At 36.4% G+C, this 21,062-nt stretch overlaps 1 protein-coding gene across 2 annotated transcripts in view; it reads right to left on the bottom strand.

The window, feature by feature from the left end:
• Positions 1-2,042: 2,042 nt before the first annotated feature.
• LOC122799251 overlaps positions 2,043-21,062 on the bottom strand; it is a 191,980-nt gene continuing 172,960 nt past the window's right edge. Inside the window, exons 4-5 of one of the 2 annotated variants that reach the window (XM_044068192.1) lie at positions 16,937-17,107; positions 2,043-2,767 (exon numbers count right to left, since the gene is read on the bottom strand). In XM_044068192.1, the coding sequence (XP_043924127.1) occupies positions 2,069-2,767; positions 16,937-17,107 (870 nt within the window). In that variant the 3' untranslated portion in view covers positions 2,043-2,068. The remainder of the gene's footprint in view (positions 2,768-16,936; positions 17,108-21,062) is intronic. The other variant, XM_044068193.1, reaches the window with a different exon arrangement.

Genomic DNA, 21,062 nt, shown 5'->3' with positions numbered 1-21,062 from the left:
CCCGGCGCCGAGATTCTTCAAAAGAAGAAATCGGAGCCGATGATGGAGCCGAAGACAATTGTATCGGCTCCGACGCTACCACAGTCTCGGTCCCGAGACGCCCCGGCTCCGAGCTCAAGGGAGTCGGAGGAGGAATATTTATAGGAACAAGTTGAGGCATCGACTGATGAGTCGGACTCTGGAGCATTTGGGCCAGTGCCTCGGACTTTAAAAGTCGACTTACTACCCTCTGGAGGTCATGATCTGAGAGCCTCGATGACCTGGAGGAGTGAGATCTGTGGCTCCGTTCAGACAGCAGGGGAGACGCTGGAGCCGAATGAACGGAGCCAAGAGACGGTGACCTCGATCTCTTTCTAGATGTCGGCTCCGATGGTCTGATCGGAGCCGACCCAGGAATCTCTAATGCCTCGGCTCCGGCCGGAGCTGAGGGAACCACAGATACTGCAGTCAAAGACTCATCGGCTCCAGCCGGAGCCGATGAAGCAGTAGGCTTCGAAGCCTTAGGCCTCGACTCTGAAGCTGGAGCCGAGGTCTTGGAAGCCTTAGAAGGTTTCCCCGATGTCACAGAAAGGGAACCTTCAGGCTTAAGCAAACCCCTTAAAATGAGTTTGTTTTTTCTCTCCTGCAGGACTCTGGGGCTGAAGCCATGGCATACAGCACAAGAGTCCTGCAGGTGTAAAGGTCCCAGGCAATACACACAAGAAGTGTGACCGTCTGTCAGAGACATTTTCTGACAGCACGAATCACACTTCTTGAAGCCTGAGACCTTTGAATCCTTGGACATACTCAAGGAACCGAAGTGTAATCACACACAGAAACACACACACACAGATTACACTGATAGAGGTCTAAAAGGAATTATTTAAACTAAACTTCTGAAGGGTAAGTTAAGTTAAAAACTTCCTAATCAAACACATACACACCCTAAGGAAGGGAAGGAAGGGCCCGAAGGCCTAGGGAAAGAACTTATAAGTTCTTTAGAAAAAAAGGGGCTGGATAAAAGTAGAAGGGATAATATCCACTACACTAAGGGGAAAGAGAAATACACTAAGCTAGCTAAAGTTTAAAGAATTTAAACTAGTCTAACTTTCACTAACCTGGAGCCGGTAGAAAACACACCTCGATCGCTGTAGCGGCAAACGAGATCTGAGGTAATTCACGCCTAGCATTGTGGGATATAGGGGCAGCCTCGAGCCGGTGGAACCAACTCTCGAGCTTTTAGAGTGGCCGAGTCGGAGCCGAGGTCGGCTCCGAACCCATCCAGCAAGAATGAAGGCGAGATAGACAACTTAACATCATATGTTCCTACCTTAATATAAGCCAGCGTTCCTTTGTATAAATGCTCAATTAAATTTACAAATGCATCAGAGAAGTTTGTGCATTTCATTAAGGTAAACAGATAGTCCCAACTTACTGAATTAAATGCTGAACCTATATCAAGACTAATAAGTGTTAAATCTGTCTTTTTCCTATTTGCAAAATCAATTAATGTTAAAGTTCTTCTTATATTATCAAAAGTATTTCTATTTACAATGAAGCCCGTCTGATCTATATCTATAATGCCGGGGATGATTGTCTTCAATCTATCAGCAAAAATACTCATAAACATTTTATAATCAACATTAAGTAATGAGATGGGTCGATATGAAGAACATCTAGTTGGATCTTTATTAGGTTTTAAAATTGGTGAAATAAATGTATATTGCCAAGATGGGGGGGTTATTAACTCAGTTTGGGCCAAAATAAAAACCTTATGTATTAATGAATATGTAGTTTTAGAAAGGATTTTATATATCTCTGGTATAATACCATCATTACCCGGTGCTTTGTTTGATTTAAGCTTATTTATTTGTGTAATAACTTCTGTATATGAAATACTCTTGTCCAATAGTTTAATCTGTTGTTTATTAAGCTTTTTATTCATGTTTGTGGTTATAAACTCCTTTATTTTATCTTTAGGTTCCATGTTAATGTTGTTATGGTTAATCTTGATATATTCATCTGCTGTCTTCTGTTGGATCTCAGAAAACAAAGGACACATGTCAAATACAAACTGATATTTATTATGTCATGTCAAATTACAGCTGAAAAACTGCCAGTCCAACATGATTTCAAAGTTTCTAGATTTAAGTTTCTGTGAAGCAGTATTCTGACAACTGGCTTTAAAGTCCATCATGTCAGGAGTAAACAGAGTCTTTGTACCATTTACTACACTGCACACCATAGCCATAACATTAGGAAGCTTGTCCAGTAGTTTACTGAGGGACTCTGCCTCAGCGCAGTTTCCATTTGGCCAGTCTGCCCTGTAGTTCAGCTCTTCGTGTGCTGGAACAAATTTGACATTTTGGAATGATCTGAAACACTTCCTGCATGGTGCAAGTTTTTTATAGGGTCCGTTGTTTTTCCTCCCTGATTTGAAAGCTTCTGAATAAACAAAATCTGGGAAATGGACACATCTTTCTTGTCGTGCATAGTGAACTGCATATGCCACTGCCATATTCCACACTTTAATGCAAGAAATAGCAATCATAATCTGTCTTTCCACTCTGCCTTTGCAGCCCAGGGATGCCCCAAAGAAATTCTCAGACCTTTTGTTAGTAACTGGGTCTTGAAAGTAGCTAAAGCTCACAACAGTTGAGTCAAAAGAGTAGTCATTATTGCTGCATAGCTGTTTGTCTGTAGGGGTCGGCTTCTGTAATGCCTTGTTGATGTCTGTTAGTTGCTGTAGAATTCTGTTGACATTGTTGGGATTGTTCATTTTCACAACCTACATGGAGAAAGAAGAAAACATAATTTTGCATAACAGAAAAGAAGGCAGACTTGTATTTAAATATCTCCTGACTGTTCCTTCATTTAGTATCAGTTCTTACTGTGCATTGGAGTCCTACCTGTTTAAATGACAGTTGTAAGGTGCCGTTTTGTAAGCCTCCTCAGACTGACTAGATATTTCAAGTCCTCCCCTGACCTTTTCCTACTCCTGCTCCATTAAATATCTGTGATAGCCAAAACCCATCTTCATTAAGCCTTTTTTGAGTTAGCCACCAAAAAACAAGTACAAAGTGACAAAGCAAAGCTCTCCAGAAATCATTTGTGTATAATAGATAAATATGACCTTAGATTAAACACACAAGAGTGCACGAAGAACCCAAATACACAAATTCAAACAGAATAAAATGAGACTTAATGACAAGTTCTCCATACAAATGACACTCAAAAGTGCAAATATTAATGGTGAATTCTAGCCAATACAGTGAAAACTTAAACTTACTGTTTGACTTTGAAGTGTTTATTTGTATGGCTTTTGGGCTTTGCTCCGTGCACCCCATGATGTGGGGTGCCTGCATCCACAACCCCTACTACTTGTGAGGTTGCAGTCCCTTGGAATAAATGAACCCTTTGAGACACCACAGTCTCAGAATTAGTGTGTATGTGTGTGTGTGTGTGTGTATATATGTGTGTATGTATATATATATATATATATATATATGGATTTACAGATTAGTTTTTGCCCTTACGAGTGCTGAACACATCTGTTGCAAGTTTCTGTCTTGCTTCCTAAAAATGACTCTGCCACTGTAATGTAGCCAATAGTGCAACACAGTTCACTACAGCCTCACTGATAAAGTTTTGCATAACGCTCTGAAAAGCTGCTGCAGTGAACCTGCGAAATGGAAACTTGAGTCAGGTAGTCCCAACTCAGTATACCTAAACCAAGTGATGATGATGTGTGCAAAAATTTGACAAAGCAGGGTGTGACCAAACTGAGCAGTACACAAAAATCAGTCAGACAAGTACATTTTTTTCCCTTTAAAGAATTAATGTACTGTAATAAAAAAATTCCTCTGCTATACAGCAGATTACATTTTACACAACTATATTACAACACTGTTACACTACATACATTTAAAATAGTGCTTTGTTATGGAGGTCCTGAGTAAAAGATATGTCTTTTGGCAGAGTACTTCAGAGCAAATTCCAAGTGTACTCCTTACTATATGTGCCTTACTCTGCACCTGTTGATAACAGTAGCCACTTGTCAAACAAAAGTGGCAAACATCTCACTTATGAATAATATATGGCACAAATATTTTATTTCTTCTGTTTTGTGCTTCTTTACTTGTTTGCCTGAATATCTAATAAGTATCAGCTCTAGCACGAGTCTGCCCTTCCTAAAATCCCAGCTAAAACTGTACATTACTCTGTGATGTTACTAATATTCCATGCAGGCCACTATGACTTCTAGTTACTAGGTATGTGATCCAGGAAGCCATTAAAGAATATAGCCCAGTCTCCTAAGATCACTGCTTGCTTAACTGACTTGCACAGAGTTACATAATAAGCAAGTGGAGGGTGAGAGAATCAAACTGTGGACTGAAGAAAGCAACACATACCAAGTCCTATGCACGAGGGTTTGCACGGTCCAAACCATGTAAAAAGCACCAAGTAGACCAAATAGACCAGCAAAGCAGCACAGAGTTCAATAAATTTATTAAATACTTGTGTCTATAACAGACTAGTTTCGGCAAACAGCCTTCTTCAGTGTAACACAATGTAGTCAAGTTCCATTTTAATCATCTTTTAAGTACTTATCCAGAGCCAATCAAAATCATTTGCTCATGAATATTAATAAATTTGAAACATCTTCATTTATTTATATACAAAAATGCAATGGGTACTGTATATGCTAACAAAATCATTCCTGAATGTAAGGCTAAACACCCCAAAGAGGTGCATACATAGAATTGAAGAGTTGTTATAATATTATGGTATATCCATCCTCATACTCATATTAATAAACTGTATTTGAATAGCCATTAGCACTGGCTACAAAAGCACCAAATGTATAATACATCAAGTGCTCAAATTAAATGAACTAACAAAATTGAGGAAAAATAGAACATATATATAGGAAATTGCAATGAATATACATATATGAGTATATATGGGTGTACAAAATAACTGAAATGAAAAATAAAAAATAAAAATCAGCAACATCCACAATGTAAGGCTTATACCAAAGATTAAGCCCAAAATATGTGTCGTTAACCTCCAAGACTGATAATGTATTAGTAAATGCAACTATGTATTAATATCTTGTCTAAGATAATAGTGAAATCAGTCCTGAAAATTAGGGTAAACATCCCAAAAAATGTGTACATAAGATAGGACCACTTATTTAAATGATATGGCCTATCCATCCAATCATATACTCATATTATATCAGTCTATATATGTATAGCCATAATCCTTAGCTTTTCAACAATTATTCATTTGAAGCACCAAAAATGTTGGATATCGAGTACTTAGGGTAAGAGGCCTAAACAAGCTATATCAGAACAATGGGGAAATCAAAGGCGTATGTATACAGGGAATGAAATGAGTATACACCTATAACAAAATATGGGTATGCCATTATACTTGCTAAATGATCCATGCTGTAAATCTTCAATTAAGTATTGGAAAATAGAAATCAAAAGAGACATTCTTAACCACCAAGATCTAAAAAAGTATGTTAATATGTGCAACTGATTGAGATACTGAATAAAAAACTGTATTGAGCTTATATGACCACAATGGTTCAAATTGGTCATTGTATTACACATGCACATAGTCCATATACTATGTATGATTAGAGTAGGGCCCATGATCAGTACCAGCCAAGATGCTAAGTGATCATTATCCCTACATAAAGGATAACCTAAAGAAATGTAGTCCACTTTTTGGTGTCAGATATATCAACATTAATGTTGTGAAATAACCAACTTCTCCTATAAATGGTCATTCAATCCAGGATGAAATAAACCCCCCAATGTAGTAATCCAATATTTCTCTTTTTGGTCCAGTAACCCATGCCAGCCCTGTTTGTTGGTTCTATCTCCAGAAATGCGGTCAATAACCATAAAGGTAAACCTAGCCTGAGGATGTTTTAATGTGTGTTGATATAAAGCACTAGTCTCCTTATGGTTTTTCATATCGCTACGGTGTTCATTCATCCTGAATCTCAAAGCCCTCGAGGTTTGTCCAACATAAAATCCCCCACAGTAACACGAGGCCAGGTACACCACCCAATCGCTACTGCAATTACCAAAAACCTTAATGTCAAAAATTCTACTGGTATTGCGACTGGTAAACTCCTTGGATTTAAGCATATACTGGCAGGATCCACAATGGCCACAAGGGAATGAACCAATAAGTTCATCACCATGAAGTGTCAGTTGTTTATGGGTCGTCCCCCCACTTGCCATATGTTTGAAATGTGAAAAGTAAGAACCTAAGGTTTTACCTGCTTATATGAAAAAGACAACGAGGTCCCAGGATACTTCGTAGCTTTTCATTAGCCAGTAGAATATTCCAATGTTTGTTAATAATGTTTCTGATCATATTAACGCTTTCTACCATATGTGGTGATGAATCTGACACATGTACTGCGAGATGATTGATTTTTGTTTTTATTGTGATATTGTAATAGGTCATCCCTTTCAAGACTATTTGCTCTACTCTGTGCAGACAGAATATCAAATCTGTCATATCCCCTGTCGGTAAATCTTCGACCGAGATCCCTACTGGCCACTTGGTATTCCTCAATATTTGAACTGAGCCGTTTGATACGTATGAACTGGGATATAGGAATACTCCTGATGGTGTGACGGGGATGTAAACTTGATGCGTGTAACAAGGTATTATATTGCGGGTATTTGCGAAAAACCCTGGTAGACAAAGTATTGTCTGAGTTCCTATATACAGTGACATCCAAAAAGCTAATGCTGTTTCTATCATATGTCACGGAAAATTCAAGTCCCCAGACATTATCATTAAGATACTCAACAAATTCCCTTAGGTAACACGCATCCGCCCGCCACACCAACCAGCAGTCGTCCAGGTAACGTCTCCAAATGTCCATTTCCACCTGAAAGATGTTATGTGATATATCATAAATCATATATTCTTCAACATAGGCCATGAATAGGTCACACATTATTGAACTCTGTGCTGCTTTGCTGGTCTATTTGGTCTACCTGAAGAAAGCAACTCATGAATAGCTCATACCCTTAATCCTCTGTGCTAACTGCCAGACAAAAATGTAGAAGCTAACCTGTATATTTGAGATTACCCACAGACGTCAATTAATTTTCTTAGAATCACTAACATCATATTTGTCCCCTTACTCTATAATACGCTTTACCATGTTTCTAATAGCAACCGTTTACATCATCTCCTTTTACTGTATAATAGGCAGATGCATCTACTTACTATATGGGATTGCAATTCCCTGGTATCCTTATTGCATAGTAATCCAGTCCTTTATCTTTAATGTGTTATACAAGACCCCTTTACTATACACTATACACAAACTCCTTAGCTTTCTACAGTAGAGTGCCTCCGTCTTTAGTCTCTTTATTCCATATTTTTATGTTCATTTTTTTCCCTTCTGTATTGTAATCCAATTTCTGATCTTAATACTATCCTAATCCTTTGAATATCGAAGAGTAACCTGATAACATCATTACCCATTTCTTTACTGTATAGTAGTCAAGTTTTGTATCTCCTAATAACAGGATTCTTTTTTCTTTTTACTGTTATAGCAGCCAGTAAGTACTGTTTTCTGGCACTTTAACACAGAAGCTTGGCTAAAAACTCCAAATGAGCTTTGTTTTGTACTTCACCATTGGATTCCCCAAATCCTGCAAACTGTGCAACTCTGACCAGGTTGTATTTACATAACCAGATAGTGCTTCTGCCACACCATCAAAAACAACTATTTATTCCTACTGAGCTTACTCAAGTTAATAAATTAAAGAAAAAAATAACATGCGTCTCCACTATATAGCAATTAAGTAGTTTATTGCCTTACTGTGTACTAAAATAATGCCCAGCTTTGCTAACTGTATACCAAGTCACTGCCTCTGTCCTTACTGTATAATATCCCTATCTCTTATTGTATATTACACCTATCCTTTGTCTACTATCTGCAGAGTAACCTGGTCTCCTTGTCTCCTTACTGTGACCTATTTTTATTTTCTCCGTTCTGATTGCACCTTCTCCCAAACTACAGTTATCTGCAGGGTTTTTGGTACCTTCCTGCATGATCTCTTACCTCTGGGTTTTAAATTCTATTTATTTAATTTCACTGTAACAGCAGGTTAAACTGTCTACCACCTAATATGTACCATTATAAAACTCTGCCCTGTCATGGCATATTGTCATCTACCAACAGGCATGGTTTTTCTAATAGTGTTTTCCTTTGTATCAGAGTATTGATACATGTATCATCTCTCTTGGGGTCCTGTTACAATTTCTTCTCACCTTGAGTCAGAGAACTGATTCATGAATCATCTCTCATGAGATGTAGGTTACTGTTCCTTTACATCTGGTATTAGAGAACAAATCCATGGATCATCTCTCATGGGATGTTGTTACGGTTCCTTCTCACCTAGTACCAAAGTACTGATCCAAGTATCATCTCCTGTGTGATCCTTTTACTCTTCCTTCTAACCTTAAGTCAGAGAACTGATTCATGGATCATCTCTCATGGGATGTTGTTACTGTTCCTTTTCACCTAGTATTAGAGAACAAATCCATGGATCATCTCTCATGGGATGTTGTTACTGTTCCTTCTCACCTAGTATTAGAGAACAAATTCATGGATCATCTCTCATGGAATGTTGTTACTGTTCTTTCTCACCTAGTATTAGAGAACTAATTCATGGATCATCTCTCATGGAATGTTGTTACTGTTCTTTCTCACCTAGTACCAAAGTACTGATCCATGTATCGTCTCCTCTGGGATCCTTTTACTCTTCCTTCTCACCTTGAGTCAGAGAACTGATTCATGGATCATCTCACATGGTATGCTGTTTACTGTTCTTTCTCAACTTTTTATTTTTTAAACACCTTTACTGAACTGTCACTGAAGACATAGGCAAACATACATTTATATAAAAGAAAACAAACCATATTAACATGTTCACAGTTACAAACATTATACATCACATATATTCTTTTGTACAATTATCATCAATCCAACATTACATAAATTTCTCAATTACTGCCTTCCATTAAATCTCACTCCTCCAAAACATCATTCTGCATGTATGGTTTCCACAGTTTCCATTTTTTTCTATGTGATTTGCTCCAACCCTTTTCCAAAGATCCCATCTGCAGTTCTTTTATCTCTGTTACAATATTCACTACTTCAAATATGGTTGTTTTATATTTTGATTTCCATTTTCTAAAAATTGCTTTTTTTTTGGCAATTCAGATTTGTATTTCATTTAAAAAAGCACCTCCTTAGTCACACCCATTTGGCCACCCAATATTTCTAACAGAATACTCTATAGGGGATTTTTAACGTTTGCCAACTCACTACACCTCCAAAACACATATTTCCAGTTACCTCTGTCTTCCCCATCATACCTCTAACATTTGCCATCTACCAGAGGAAAAAATCCATGGAGTCCACTTGGGGTGCAAGCACTTCCAATCAAAAGTCCTAAATGTTCTAGACTTTGTTGCATATTTGGGATCCATACATACGTCCTCACATTGTTTCCCTGTGAATTGCTTATCCAGTTTCTCTTCTCTATCTTTTCTAATCTCATCTGATTGATTCCTGTAATTATCTTGTAATATTTTATATGCCGTACTAATTATCACTTTTTTAACAGCGGCTTCTGTTCTACATTCAACTAAAAACTTTACCAGAGTAGGTTTTTTACTTAGGATTACCCTATCCCTTTCTTTTGCTTATACTCTGATATCAATCCATGCCTGCAATTCAAATGTCTTCATGACTTCTTCACAATCTAATGTCCATGTCTAGCTATTTGCTCCTAATACCTTGGTTTCTTTGCCAATTTTCTCCAGTAAATTCCACCTTCTATTCCCTCTTCTCTGTACCCCTAATTGCAGTCATCCATATCAGCAAAGGTTCCTTTCTCCATTCTCATGTTGGCTTAGTTCTTAGAATACTTTCTGCTACTTTATGAATTTAATATTCTGTATGGCTGCTTTTATTCTCCTCAAGGATCTGCATCCGAAATTCCACTCTCTTATTTCTTGTATTTCCCTCAATTCATCATTATCCTTTTCCACTTTGAATTCCAGCTTTCTGCTTCTGGTATGTATATCAGCCTTAACTGTGTAGCTCTAAAATACCCCTTCAAATCAGGTAATCCTAAGCTGCCTTGTTCTATTGGAAGGATCAATTTATCCCACTTGACCTTGCCCTCTCTTCCTCTCTCAGATAAAATCCTTCAACTCTTTATTAATTACTATCCACAACTTCTCTAGATGACAAAAAAATATGCCTAATGTGTATATAAAACTAAAGGGACTAAAATCATTTTCACTGCTTGTATCTTGTTATCCATATATATAAACAAGAGCTTCCATGTTGTCAGTATTATCTTTTTAGTCTCTTACCACATATTCTTAGCTGCCATAACAGAATCATTTTAACCCATATTCCTGAATACTTCATTTTGTATTCCTATAAATATAGGTATTACTTAACCAATTTGTGTGTGAGTAGATAGTTTACAGCTATAGTCTTTGTTTTATCTTTATTTTATATTCCAAAAAGACTTGAAGCTTGCTCAGAATGTTCCACAACACTGAGATGTCCTTTTCTCATTTAATCAGGTGTAAAACAATATTGTCTGAAAATAAATCCAACTTTGCTTGACTACCATACCAATTATATCTTTGAATTTCTCACTCTCTTATTTTCTTTGCCAATGGATCAAAATATAACAAATAAAAAAGAAAGAGGACAGCTCTGCCTGGTTTCTCTGTGAAGACACAATTTATCAGAGAGGAACCCTCCCACTTTAATTTTTGCCTCTGATCCCTCTTATATCCTCCTGATTAACCTTATTACTGTATCAGGGAATGCAAATGCTTCTGTTGCTGTACTCATAAAATCCCAGTTTACTCTGTTGAATGCTTTCTCTGCATCAAGAGCCACCAACAATAGCAGAATTTTGTTGCATTCTGCTTCCCTTTGGATCATCATTCTGTTAATGTTGTCAAATGTTTGCCTTCCCTCCACAAAACCACACTGATCCATATCTATCAATGTTGGTTTGGCAACACCTTTGCCATTCTTTTAGCTATTATAGACATAAACACTTTATAATCAATCTTTAACATTGAAGCTGGGTCTAATAGGTATTTTGCTATATTTGGGTATTACAGTCACCACAGCTTTCTTCAATGCTGTTGTTTCTTCCCCTCCTTTTAAAATATTGTTCAACAAAATCTTCCAGATCCTTATCACTTTCTTTGCTCCTAGCTTCCAGACTTCCATAGGAATACTATCTATTCCTGGAGACATTCCTGCAGATTGATTAAAAGTCACATCTTTTATCTCATCTCCTAACTGTTAAATGCTGAAACTGTTATGCCTCTAAATTTGGCATACTTAATTCTTCCACAAATAATTCCAATTGTTGTTAATCTTGATTTCTGCATTTCTCTGCTGTATAGAAATGTAATAAAATTTCTGAAATATCTCCAATACCTCCAGAGAATTTCTTTTATTTTACCTTGTTATAGGCTCCCTAAGTTTAGCAGCAACCATTTCAACTTTCTGTTGCCTAAGTCATTGTGCTAAATGTTTTTCTGCTCTGAAGTTATCAAAAACAGTTGCTTAGCTGCAGTCTGTCTAAATTCATGTATGTTATCCAGGAACCCCCCCCCCTTTTCTCTCTTTAGCACTAACACCTTTTCTTGTTCTGTGAAATTCTCCTTATTCTGCAATACTTTAAGCTTTGTCAGCCTTGCTAAATAATTCTTGTTACTTCTTAACCATTTGTCTTTTTCTTTTATTTCTACCCTGTTTTTAAAGTCCACTTTCATTTTATTCTACTCACTAGCTATAACTTCTGAAGAAATTTATATCTTCCATAATAATTCTTGAACAATTTCCACCACTTATTCCTTAAATTCCTCTCTGTTTACTGGGTAGGTTGAGAAGTGCCAGTGTCTCATTTTTACCTCATTACCCTATATTTTTTCTTAGTTGTTATTGGTGCATGATCTGAAATAGTGGATGTGTTGTTGAAGCTTTTAATTAAATGCACATGTTCCTGTGAAATATAATTTGCCTAGTCTAACCCAGTTTTTGTACCTTGAATAATATGTAAATTATGTCTGAGTTCCTATTACTGAATTAACTTCTTCCATACCACTTATTTTCATAAATTCCTTCAGAAATCTACCCTATTATGTTATATTTTCCCTTCTAGGTCCTTCAGATATATCCTCACTGTTGCAAATCAAGTTCCAGTCCCCACCTATAAGTAATATTCCCTGCTGAAAGCTGATTATTTCTCCCCAAATTTCCTTAAGCTTCCTAATAGCAATTTTAAGTAAAATACATGCCAGTGTAATCCTCCTTCCTTGCCAGTAGTCCCTTACTACCACAAATCTACCATTATTACCTTTTGCCTCTTTTATCACTATTGGAGCTCCTCTAAAAATTAGTACAAGGACTCCCTTCCCCTTTGTCCCTGGTATTTTGATGAATATCCATCCTGAAATCCTTTCTTTATCAAATTCACATGCTCACTTATTTTCAAATGTGTCTCATGTAGCATTGTTCTTTGCATTTTGGATTTCTTAATATAAGTCTAAACTCTTGTCTTTTTGTCTGTGAGACCATTCACATGCCAAAATAATATGGATAGTGTAGCCATTATGATAGCAAACTATTACTCCCACCTATTATACATGACAGATTTTTAAATGTCTGTTTTCAGCTTTTGTGTTACAAGCACCCACTAGTGTTTGACAGGTTGATCCTTATACAGTTAGTTATTGTCACCTCCATTTGAACCTATGTCCCATTTTAGAAGACTTTTTGTTTAAATGAAAACCCTCAAAAACACACTCCTAGAACAGTAGCCAAATAAAAATGCTGTGGTAATGTACAGCATTTTTACTTCATTATTAGTTATTTTTATGCTATACTGCCTGCCAGTTTTTTGAGCCCTGTTACAATCCTAAAACCTATTAACTTAAAACAAACAAAAAACTATGTACATCTTCAAATAATGATGTTTAACCCTCCTAACAGAAACATTTGCCCAAATCGACAGCTGCACTCGCATGAATTACCTAACTTAAAGTTAAGGTTATCTATGCTAAAGCATGTTACAGCCTGTACTCCTGCTTACACTAATTACTTTCTGTTTGTGTATTATCTTTATTCTCTTTCCAGATATGAAGAACAACTTGTTTGGTTTCAGCAAACATTAACGTTTAACCTTAAGAAAAATTGCACTGGCTAGCTTTAAATAAAAATAAATTATACCCTGTTCTAGTAAATGCATTGAACTATACAGGCACCAGAAAAGCTGCACTTATTCACTTCTAGTAATTTCAAACTATTTTTTTACAAAGCTGCTTACCCATGTACATTTTATTTTTATTTTTCTCTCAGCAAATAATGTCCAGCTCTCTCAAGATTTGTTGCCTTTACTCATTGTCACAATGTTTCCATGGAGACATAAGAACAGAATGTACAAGTTTCCCTCAGCTGCAGACTCCTCAAATCACGATTAACATTTATTTGTCAAAGGAAAACTTTTCATTACATTCACAGTGGCCTCTTGTTTTTAAAAGCCCACTTGCTTACACAAAAAAATTGTTATATTAAGCACTCATATGTAAAAGTAAAGGAAAACATTTCAACTCTAAATTTATTATAATCCGTGCATGTTAACACCCCATCCCCAACCCAACATCCCAAGATTACAGCTTCTTAAATGTGCTTTTGTCCAGCCTTTCTTCTCTTTTTACATTATAATGCCTACATTTCTTAAAAATAAAAAGTGCTTGTTTACTATTAGCTTCTTTAACACTGAAAATGCTTTACCATGTAGCAAGCAATTTATATCATGAAATGTTTTATACTTATTTCATTTACAGTTAAATTTTTTTCCTTTTAAGGTCCTTAAATATTAATGAAAGCAGGGTACGTGCTGTTCAGTCCCCAACAAGTTTAACAAAGTCAACAAAAGCAGTCTTACTTAGCCACTTTTTCCTTGTAAAGTCATATTTCACAAACGGGATTGATGACATACAGTCTACCATTTATTCACTAATTACATTATTGCTGGTCTACTTCCTGTTCATCTCCATCTCCCTCTCCCATCCCCAGACTCAGGTTCAGGTGTAAGGGTACTATTGATTCTTCTAGTCTACTATGCTTTTTTTCCTGTCTCATAAGCATTTTCCACTGGAAAATGTTTCACTGGCAAAGTCTCAATGTGATCCTTACCATTAGAAGAATAAGAAGCAGAATCCCTTTCTGTTGGATGGCTCACCCCTTGTTGAACAAGCTTTTGCATTTTCCCATTAACCTGCTTTGCAGCAAACAATTACTTTGATCCTCCAGGAAAACAAATATTTTGAAGGCACCTAGATACAGCAGACTGAATCTTACACCTGTCTCTTGACATTCCCCGATTGTGGGGACAAATTTGCTTCTCTTCCCAATGTTAATATTTTGCCTTTTTCCACAATTTTGTCAGAATCAAATAAAAATGTGGAACAGACACTCCAAAACAAACTTCAATGCACTTCACCAAATTTTAATAGACTAAAACCACAGACAGAGTGTAATTTAACAAACATAAAGACTTCATCAGAGTAAGAGTCTGCCATTAAAAACATTTAAATACTAACAATTCATCAAATCATATTTAAAATATTAGAATAAATTATGATGTCACTCAGCTGTGGAGCTTGAACTGCTTTGTGCTGAACAGCTGCAAGATTCTTCCCAGTCAGTGTTTTCTCTTCACCTTTTCTATCTGATTTTCTTTCAGGCTCTCTCAGTTTCTTCTTTGCTGGCATATATGTTGTGTACTTAGTAGCCAGTAACTGAATTTTACTAAAATTGGCAGAATTACTAGGCCTTATCTATCACTTTCCATTTTCACACTGGAATAGCTAAAATTAATCTTTTGATCAGTGTGCAACCATCTTGGAAATCCACACTGTTCTTTCTCACCTTGTATCAAAGTACTGACACATGAATCATCAGTGATCTATTATTTTTTTCTCATCTTGTATCACAGTATTCATCCAGATAATCTCTTGTGGGATCCTGTTACTCTTTATTTTCACCAACAGTCACAGAATTGATACACAGATCATCTCACATGAGATGTTGCTACTGTTCTTTCTCAGATTGTATCTGAGCACCAATCCATGTATCATCTCCCATGGGATACTGCTACTTTTCCTCCTCACCTTGAATCAGAGAACTCCTTGAATCAGAGAACTAATCCGTGTATCATCTGTCATGGGATGTTGCTACTGTTCCTTCTCACCTATAATCACATTACTCATCAATGGAACGTCTCCAGTGATATCCTGCTACTTTTCCATCTCACCTTAAATCAGAATACTAATCCATGTTTCATCTCTCATGAGATGTTACTATTGTTTCTTTTCACCTTAAATCAGAATACTAATCCATGTGCCATTTCTCATGAGATGTTACTATTATTTCTTTTCACCTTGTATCAGAATACTGACCCATGGAACATCTTCTGTGATATTCTTTTACTCTTCCTTCTCAACTAGTATCAGAGTACTGATACATGGGTCATATCTTGCATGATTCTAGTACTCCTCCTTCTCAACTTGTATCAGAATATATCTCATGTGGGTCCTGCTACTCTTCCTTCTCACATTTTGTCAGAATATTTATCCTTGGATAATCTCCTGTGGGCTCTTGCTAGTATTCCTTCTCATGATTAATCATTTTATTGATCTATGGATCATCTCCTACGGGATAAAGTGACTCTTCCTTATCACATGAAAAGCAAGCTGTTTGCATATATATCATCTCTGTAGCCAGCTCCCAATCTCTCCAGTTTAACTGTGTTCTTCAACAAGATCCGCTCACTTCATGATAATTCTCCTGGATGAAACCTTGTTAAATAGACAACAGAAATCCAGTAACAGCATTTCAGCTTCTTAGCCTTTATCCACATTATTCATCAGTGAACTAAGAAAATCATTTATGTCTGTTTTACAAAATGTGTTTAACAAACACTGCTGTCTGCCTCGTGGCCTCTTTTTTAATTGTTCTTTTTAGCTCAATTTCCTTCACAGCTATGAAGCCCCAGTCACTTAGCAGACCATTCATTTCTCCTTATCTCTGGCATTGTACGACACACAAAGTGGGAGGTGAGAGTTGGGGACAATGACTATCATTCAGCAGAGGGTTAGGAAACTTTTCTGTATGTCTTAAACCTTCTTTCTCCTGGCTTAAAAACTTCATCTGTGCCCTCTATAGTAGACCCATTGTGACTGTGTATTTCTGCAAACTCCAATGATATCCAGCTACGATGTATGCATCCTCCTTGGTGGGTTCATAAAACCTTGCATCACAAGCTGCAGGAGCTGCAGTACCTGTTTTTCTCCAGCATTTCCTCCTCCCTCCCCTGTGATAAGTGACCTGATTTTGGCTGTTCGCTTCCACCCTTCTTAGCCAGCCAGCCAGCCACCCAGCTTCTCCAGTAGGTAGGCAATTAATCAAACTTAGTCAGTTAAGGCCTAGCCAAAGCTCCATCCCTGTATGCCACAGAGCCATCTTTTAGCCCATCTGTTATCAGAACAGCTTGTTTAAAAGTAAGTGCTAGCAATGTGCACCTTTATACAACCAAATAAACAAACCTATATTTGCCAACTCTTTTTTTTCAAACTGTTTTTTTGCAGTTAATAGAAATCAATGAGAGTATGCATACTGCATGAGGCCTCATACTTTCAAGTGAGAATCAAATGCAAAAAAGCCTTACAGTTTCCAAAAGTATGACGTAACAATGGGATCACTTGAGCAACAGCAAGAAAAAAATAAATAAAATGGTAGCTTAATTTTCAGAAATGTGAATTAACATATAACTTAGATGTAACTTACAACTTCAAGAAGTACTGAATATGGAGTTCTGGTTGGCAGATGTGTCTTATATTTTTCAAACGGTGCTGGCAGTATTTTTTTCAACCGTTCATACTCCTCATCACGAAAGAATTCTTTGGGATTAATTGGCATGACATGCATGTGTCCGAAGAAGAATATCACATGCAGTACCTGTTCAAAAGTAACAGAATAAACTTTCAGAAAAGAGCACAGAAACAACACAGGAAAGATGAACCAGACTGCTGTGTTGCACACTAGAACACAAAGAGATGCTTTCTTTAGTCTGTGGAATGGATGTGATGTAAATATTTGACTCCAATTTAGTCTACTCCCAGTTATGAAAATTCCTGTGGATACCTTCAAATTACTTCCAAATTCATTCCTGTCCCCAAATTATCTATGGTATGATTCCAGTTATTCTCACTAGGGGTAATATATAATTATTGACCATGGCATGGGTAAGGTCAATCTAACACCAAATGGGATAGGTCAATTCAAGCACAAAAAGGGAAATTGGCTAGGCTTAAAATGATCCAAAAGGGCAGACAGCCTACTTACCTATGAACCTATACATCCTAAATGCACAGTTAAACATGCAACACAAAAACTACATTTTACATATTTTAATCTTGATCTGGGTATCTATTAACCTAACAAACACAAACTGTTTGTTTGTGTCTTTTGGCTTTTCGGTTAGGGGTCGCCACAAACTGTAACAGATATAATTATCCCAAGAACTGAATTTCACCCTTTGATTTTGTGATTGCGTATTACATTCTGCATTTTAAAATGCATACAACACTGTTATCCTTTAATAGTTTAGAAAAATCAGTCTGTGTCCTGTCCCACTGGATTAATATACAGACTGTTTATGCATATCAACAAAGCTATTTTAATTAGCAAAATGCTACTATGCAACTCACTCAGCTAGTGTGCGGGGAGCGCCTTGTGTGTGGAGTCTGCAAGTCCTCCCTGCGGTTGAGTGGCCTTCGAAAGACATGCGTGAATGGGCGTGCCTTCGATGAAGGTTGGGCGTCGGGCTGGCAACTCGGCACCATAAAAATCTACTGCCAATCATTAGCAGACCGGAGTTCCCCTGTGGCGACCCATTACCGGGAAAAGCCGAAAAGACAAACAACTACTATGCAACTCACTAAAAACGCATACCCTGTATTATCTTTTGGTTTACCTTGTGTCAGTTTTAATCTGATCGTTCCATAGCATACCTAAATATATTGTTTATTGTCTTGTTAATCCTTTCTTCTAGATGAAATTGAGTGTCTGTGGTCATACTTTTCAACTTCAGCATTTCAGTTTAGTTAGTTGAATTTTTTTTTTTTTATTGTAAAAATCCAAAGATTTTCAGCGTTCGGGAAAGCAACAAACAACCTTAGAAAGAAGAACGCTGATCCCCTGTGTGTCTTGACACGCCAAAATGGTCTCAACAAGAACAAAACGGACTGAAACAATTAAAAGTTTATTATTAAAAAAAGTTAAGCGCTTTCACTCGCTATGCTGTGAGCTTCTTCAGAACTCCATTACTTTGTAGCAATCTCATTTAAATAACTTCTTTGGCGCCAAAAAAGACGCTACATTAAAGCTACATACACTGTGAAACTCTCCTAATGCTGATGAATGCCAGAAGTAGCATGCATCAGTGACATTCACACTGTAATAAAATGCAATAAAATACATACACAAAACTAATGACTGAATGTATCAATAGTTTATCTACTACCGATCCGATTATTTATAAAAAATACTAAATATACTAAATATTTCTTAAATACAAACTGTAAGTAAATTTAAATAATTGTGTAATAGCATTGTAATGTTATGTTAAAATATCATTTAGTCCTGGTGCAGAAGCATCAGTATATAATTGCCACCAGATCTCTTTATAGGACAAAAGTCCTTTGTAATCACCCCCTCTAGAATCTATTTGAACACATTCAAGGATGGCAAACTTAAAAGAATGTTTATTTCCACATTTTTTAACATGTCTGTATAAAGCATTTTTTTCATCCTTGCTCTTAATACTGTATAGATGTGCATATACGTTTGTTCAATTTTTCTTTCCGTTTTTCCTATATAAAATCCAGAACAGGCTATACATTTAGCTAAATATATAACCCATTTGGTATTACAATTACCTTGAACAAACCTTATATGTGTCTTATTGACATTTTCCAAAGTGGTACTACCTTCCTCTAGGATGGCATAACATTGCTTGCAACTCCCACACTTAGTGGTGTTCCTGAGTCAAATGCTTGCCAATGTCACCTACTTCCAAATAATTGTTAACAAAAATAGGCTGAGATCCCAGTATTTTTGCTAGTTCCTGGTCTGTCAATATGATATTCCAATTACTAATCATAATTTTCTTAATCTTACTGCAATGTGGACCATATTCCAAAACACAAGCTCTCCCATAATCTGTAGTAGAAATTGTATTATTTTGAATCTGATTTTCACTATTATTACTTCCATTAAAATATTTCTGACCTAATAGTGGTGTATATTTTTTACCCCATTCTTTAATAGTTGTTATACATATATGGTTCATCATATTGATGCCATAACCTCTATCTTTAAAAAGAGAAGTGATGAAAGACACTTCTTCCAACATCTCAGAATATATAGAGGTCATTCTGATAGCTCGTATAGTTTGGCCTCTAAATATATTAGCAAATAATTTTTTGGATGATTACTAGAAAATTCTAAGTAACTATTGGAGAATGTGTTCTTCCTATACAGTCAAGATTTAAAACAGCTGTCAGCCTTAGAGATGTATGTATCTAAATATGGGAGACCTTCCATATTACTTGAAGATGTAAACTTCAAAAACTCACTACTAGAGTTCAAAAAATCCAAAAATTGAGTTAATAATTTTATACCACCATCCCATAATATGTAAATATCGTCTAGGTATCGTGAATAGTATTTAATGTATTTGTAATAATCACTCGTGAATAGCTTTGTCTCCTCCCAATCCAGCATGACTAAGTTGGCATAAATCGGAGCACAAGCAGCTCCCATAGACACACCTTTTGTTTGTCTGAAGTACTCACCTTCATACTCGATATAATTGTGTTCCAATACTATGGACATTAACTCAATAATTAGACAAACTTTATCCCATTCAAATCCACCATATTTCCTGATACTATTAGCAAAGGCCTCCAAACCTGCATCTTTAGGGATGCAGGAAAACAGATCAACCACGTCCACTGTAACAAAAAGAAGTTCAGGATTCCACAAATTTACTGGATAGTTTCTCAAGAATTCCCACGAATCCTTAACTAGGTGGGGAATTCTGTCATATGTATGTTTGAGAAACTTGTCAGTAGCTGTTCTGAGTGGAAAAGTTTTGGATCTGCTACCTGATATGATGGGTCTGAATGGGAGGTTGTCAATACATTTATGTACTTTCGGTATACCCACTATAGAAGCCAAAACTGGATGTTCAACCTTTAAGTAATTATAGATATCTATAGAGATTCTTTGATCTATAAGAAATTCTTCTATATGAAAATCTATGTGTCTATAGGCTATATTGATTTTAACGAAACTATCTCATAATTACCTGAATTGTATAGTAATTCATGTATTTTAGAGGTATATTCTGTGCTGTCAAATATGACAATACCTCCCCCTTTATCGGTAATTTATCAAATACAAAATCATTTTAAAAGCATTAAAATGAATCATAATTTACCTGAAGATGAATATAAGCTTTTGCAAGAACTTAGAAGAGATAAAAATATCAGAATTATGAAGCCTGATAAAGGGGGAGGTATCGTCATATTTGACAGCACAGAATATACCTCTAAAATACACGAATTACTATACAATTCAGGTAATTATGAGATAGTTTCATTAAACGAAATCAATGTAGCCTACAGACACATAGATTTACATATAGAAGAATTTCTTATAGATCAAAAAATCTCTACTCTTGCAGGTACGGCATGATGGGCTGTAATGTGACCATCCGGAATTTTTCTTTTGCAACTGACAGGTTCAGGGTAGATAGATCCAGAATGGGCCTTAAGTTCCCCATTTTCTTTGGCACCAAAAAGAACCTGGAGTAGATGCCCAATCTGGAATGATCTGGGGGGACGGG

This window comes from Protopterus annectens, chromosome 4.part0 (assembly GCF_019279795.1).
Source record: "Protopterus annectens isolate FY-2018-M chromosome 4.part0, PAN1.0, whole genome shotgun sequence".
Classification (NCBI taxonomy): Eukaryota; Metazoa; Chordata; order Ceratodontiformes; family Protopteridae; genus Protopterus; species Protopterus annectens.
The sequence above is the reverse complement of the archived record's forward strand: the minus strand, read 5'-3'. Positions and strand labels throughout refer to the sequence as shown.